Source organism: Physeter macrocephalus, chromosome 12, assembly GCF_002837175.3.
Source record: "Physeter macrocephalus isolate SW-GA chromosome 12, ASM283717v5, whole genome shotgun sequence".
Taxonomy (NCBI): domain Eukaryota; kingdom Metazoa; phylum Chordata; class Mammalia; order Artiodactyla; family Physeteridae; genus Physeter; species Physeter macrocephalus.
Window position 1 is genome coordinate 90,340,602 of NC_041225.1, and position 3,734 is coordinate 90,344,335.

The 3,734-nt window shown below is 41.1% G+C and overlaps 1 protein-coding gene across 4 annotated transcripts in view; it reads left to right on the forward strand.

The window, feature by feature from the left end:
* LOC102977048 (RNA/RNP complex-1-interacting phosphatase-like) overlaps positions 1-3,734 on the forward strand; it is a 40,779-nt gene that overhangs the window by 6,219 nt on the left and 30,826 nt on the right. The window contains exon 4 of one of the 4 annotated variants that reach the window (XR_003682297.2): positions 2,954-3,111. Coding sequence is in view for 2 of the 4 variants with exons in the window: in XM_028496785.2 (XP_028352586.1) it covers positions 2,954-3,035 (82 nt within the window). In the remaining 2 variants the exon portion in view is untranslated. Of the gene's footprint in view, positions 1-2,953; positions 3,674-3,734 lie in introns of those variants that run through there. The other 3 variants (XR_002890845.3, XM_028496785.2, XM_024117650.3) reach the window with 3 other exon arrangements.

Genomic DNA, 3,734 nt, shown 5'->3' on the forward strand with positions numbered 1-3,734 from the left:
TAAAAGGGAAAACAAAAAGCAAGGTTTGGCGGGGGGGGGCAGATCCCTAGAAGCAAAACAAAACAGAGTGGACCAGAAGAGTGGCTTCCTCATCATATGTGTTTAAGATATTTTTGCTGCTTTTACACTTTGGGTGCAAGTGAGGAAGAACACTACCACCTCGTATTCTTATTTTCAGACAGGAAGAACTTAAAGGGCTGGTGTTTTCTTGTTTCTGCTTTAAGATCTACTCTGCTGATAGTAGGTCTTAATAGCGTCTGAATTTTAAGGACCCACTTGCCTTTTTCTAGCATCTAACTATCAGAAGGAACATGGTATTTGCCATGTTTTAAGAGTGAGGAATCTTCTTTCTTTGGAACACTAGTGACCCACATGAGAATGTGTTCATTTTGTCCTCTTTCTAAATTTAGCCTGAGGAGTGTGCACTTTATTTAAGACTTTCAGGTTCTTAGCGTATATAAAAGAGAAAACCAAAAGCAAAGGTTCGGAGTGAGACAGGTCCCTAGAAGCAAAAGAAAACAGAGTGGACCAGAAGAGTGGCTTCCTCATCATATGTGTTTAAGATATTTTTGCTGCTTTTACACTTTGGGTGCAAGTGAGGAAGAACACTACCACCTCGTATTCTTATTTTCAGACAGGAAGAACTTAAAGGGCTGGTGTTTTCTTGTTTCTGCTTTAAGATCTACTCTGCTGATAGTAGGTCTTAATAGCGTCTGAATTTTAAGGACCCACTTGCCTTTTTCTAGCATCTAACTATCAGAAGGAACATGGTATTTGCCATGTTTTAAGAGTGAGGAATCTTCTTTCTTTGGAACACTAGTGACCCACATGAGAATGTGTTCATTTTGTCCTCTTTCTAAATTTAGCCTGAGGAGTGTGCACTTTATTAAATAAACCTAACAGACAGTAAATATTCTGTGTATTTATAAAATGATACACATATATACATAAAACAGGGAGTAGGGGAGAAGGAATAGAGATGGAGGTGGGAAGATAGGGGATAGGAGGTGAGAGAGAGAGGGAGAGACTGGAATTTCAAGATAAATTTTCATTCTATCACCTGGTTGCTTAATGCAGGTACTAGCTCTTAAATATCTTAAGCCCTATTCACAGATCTTCCCTGTACTTTAGCTTTAAAACTTGAGTGGCTTGGCCTTGTCTGTGATAACCATGGTGTGTAGAAGGAGGCAGATTATCTGATTTGTGTAAACTGTAATCACAGAAATGTTATTACATCTTAAGATGTTAGGGTGCAGCTGCCGGCTTACTCACTTCCTCCAGGCTCCTTTGTGTGTGTTCTCTCTGTTCCGCAGGGGCTAGAAGACCCTTACAAGTGCATGAGAACACGTTTGTAAACCTTGATTGTTCACATGTTATACCAAGTGTAGTCCGTTGCATATGCTGACTCCTCTGTGGGTCTTCTGCATGCAGTGGGCTAACTTCACCATGCTCTTTGCCATTGCAGTGTAGTCCATTGCATATGCTGACTCCTCTGTGGGTCTTCTGCATGCAGTGGGCTAACTTCACCATGCTCTTTGCCATTGCAGTCTCAGGACCTTAGTTATGATCCATTGGTGGCTTCCTCTCTATAAGCCCCTCCCACTGATGCCAGGCTCACTGATAATGAGGAGGAGACTCTACTTTCCACTCCCTAGAACTGGTAGAGACTCAGAAAATAAATTGTTTTAGTAAACACTGAGAGCCTTATAGGTTTGTTGTTAGGGCACGGGGATACAGAGGTGACTAGAAGTTTTTGTTCTGTAGCAACTTACAGTTATCTAGGAAGATAAACATGTAGTGACTATAAGTGGGTTAATTATAATAAAAGAATCAAGTGCAGCCGTAATATAGAGGAGAAATTGAGGAAGGCCTGACTGAGGAGACAGCATTTTAGCTGGGCTTGGGGGAAGAGGATTTTGCCGGAATGAGGAAAGGACAGCCCAGTTATTGGGAACAGGTACACACAGCTTGAACTTGTGCTCTGGAGGGGCAGCCTCTGGTGTGACTAGAGGGTAGTGTGAAAGGGCAAAGAATTCATACATTCATTTTCATCAAATATTTGTATAACACCTTCTAAGTTGAAGGCACTGTTTTAGGAAGTAGGAACAGAACAAAGTTCTTGCCCTTATGTACTTTACATTCTAGTGGGGGAGAGAGATAAATAAGTAAATATATGGAGTGTCAAGTGGTGGTAAATTCTTTGGAGAATAACAAAACAAGATGAAGAGGTGAGGGGATGTGGCAGGTGATCAGGGAAGTCCCCTCTATTAAGATGTCGATTGAGCAGAGCCTGGAAGTGAGAAACAAGCCATTGGATATCTGGGAGAGTGGAGATGGGTTGGGAGGGTGTGTTCTGAAGCAGAAGGAATTGTCGGTGCAAAGTTCCTGAGGCATGACTGTGCTTGGCATGTTTGAGGAATAGTAAGGAGGCCAGTGTGGCTGGACAGGGGAACGTGAGTGAGGGCAGGGCAGTAGAGAATGGGATCAGGGAGGCTGGAAGGGGAAAGGAGGGAGGTGGATGATGTAGGTCCTTGTAAGTCATAGTTTCAACTTGTAATTCAGTTGGAGAGACAGACTGATACTTGTTTGGAAAGAGTTCTCAATGCTATACTTAAAACTTGGGCTTTATTCTGTGCTAAGTGAAAATATTTAAGCAACAGAGCAATCCAGCCAAGTTTATGTTTTAGAAAGATAACATGTTCCATGTGGAGGATCAGTTGAAATAGAAGAGATTGTTAGAATTGTCGGGCGGTAGTAATCTAGGCAGGAGATGATGAATGCCAGACACCACCTACTCACAGACATACCTTTTGCAGAGATCAGCTACACGTTGTTGTTTTTTATTTACTTTCTCATATAATTTTTTTTAAGTGCTGGACCACGAAATACTGTGGCATAGTTGGAAAAATCTGAGACTTGATCCTAGTCTTTTTTCTGTTTGTCTGCTTTGCAGCTTGGGCTTACGTCTTAAGCCTCACTTTTTCACTGTGAAAGAAGAACGGTGCTACTTACCCGAGGTCTCCACAGGCACATAGACCCGTGGCGTGCGAGGAGCAGTGAATGAGAGAAGGAATGGAAGTGCTTTGGGACCCCAAGAGCCCTTCAAAAACAGTTTGTTCTTTTAAATATTGAGGATTAAAAGTGAAGGCATTCCATTTGTTTCACTCAAAAACAAATTCCATTTTGAGTTTATTTTTGTGTATGGTGTTAGGGAGTGTTCTAATTTCATACTTTTACATGTACCTGTCCTGTTTTCCCAGCACCACTTATTGAAGAGGCTGTCTTTTCTGCACTGTATATTCTTGCCTCCTTTGTCAAAGATAAGGTGACCATATGTGTGTGGGTTTATCTCTGGGCTTTCTGTCCTGTTCCATTGATCTATATTTCTGTTTTTGTGCCAGTACCATACTGTCTTGATTACTGTAGCTTTGTAGTATAGTCTGAGGTCAGGGAGCCTGATTCCTCCACCTCCATTTTTCATTCTCAAGATTGCTTTGGCTATTCAGGGTCTTTTGTGTTTACATACAAATTGTGAAATTTCTTTTTCTAGTCTGTAAAAAATGCCAGTGTTAGTTTGATAGGGATTGCATTGAATCTCTACATTGCTTTGGGTAGTAGAATCATTTTCAAAATGTTGATTCTTCCAATCCAAGAACATGGTATATCTCTCCATCTATTTGTATCATCTTTAATTTCTTTCATCAGTGTTTTACAATTTTCTGCATACAGGTCTT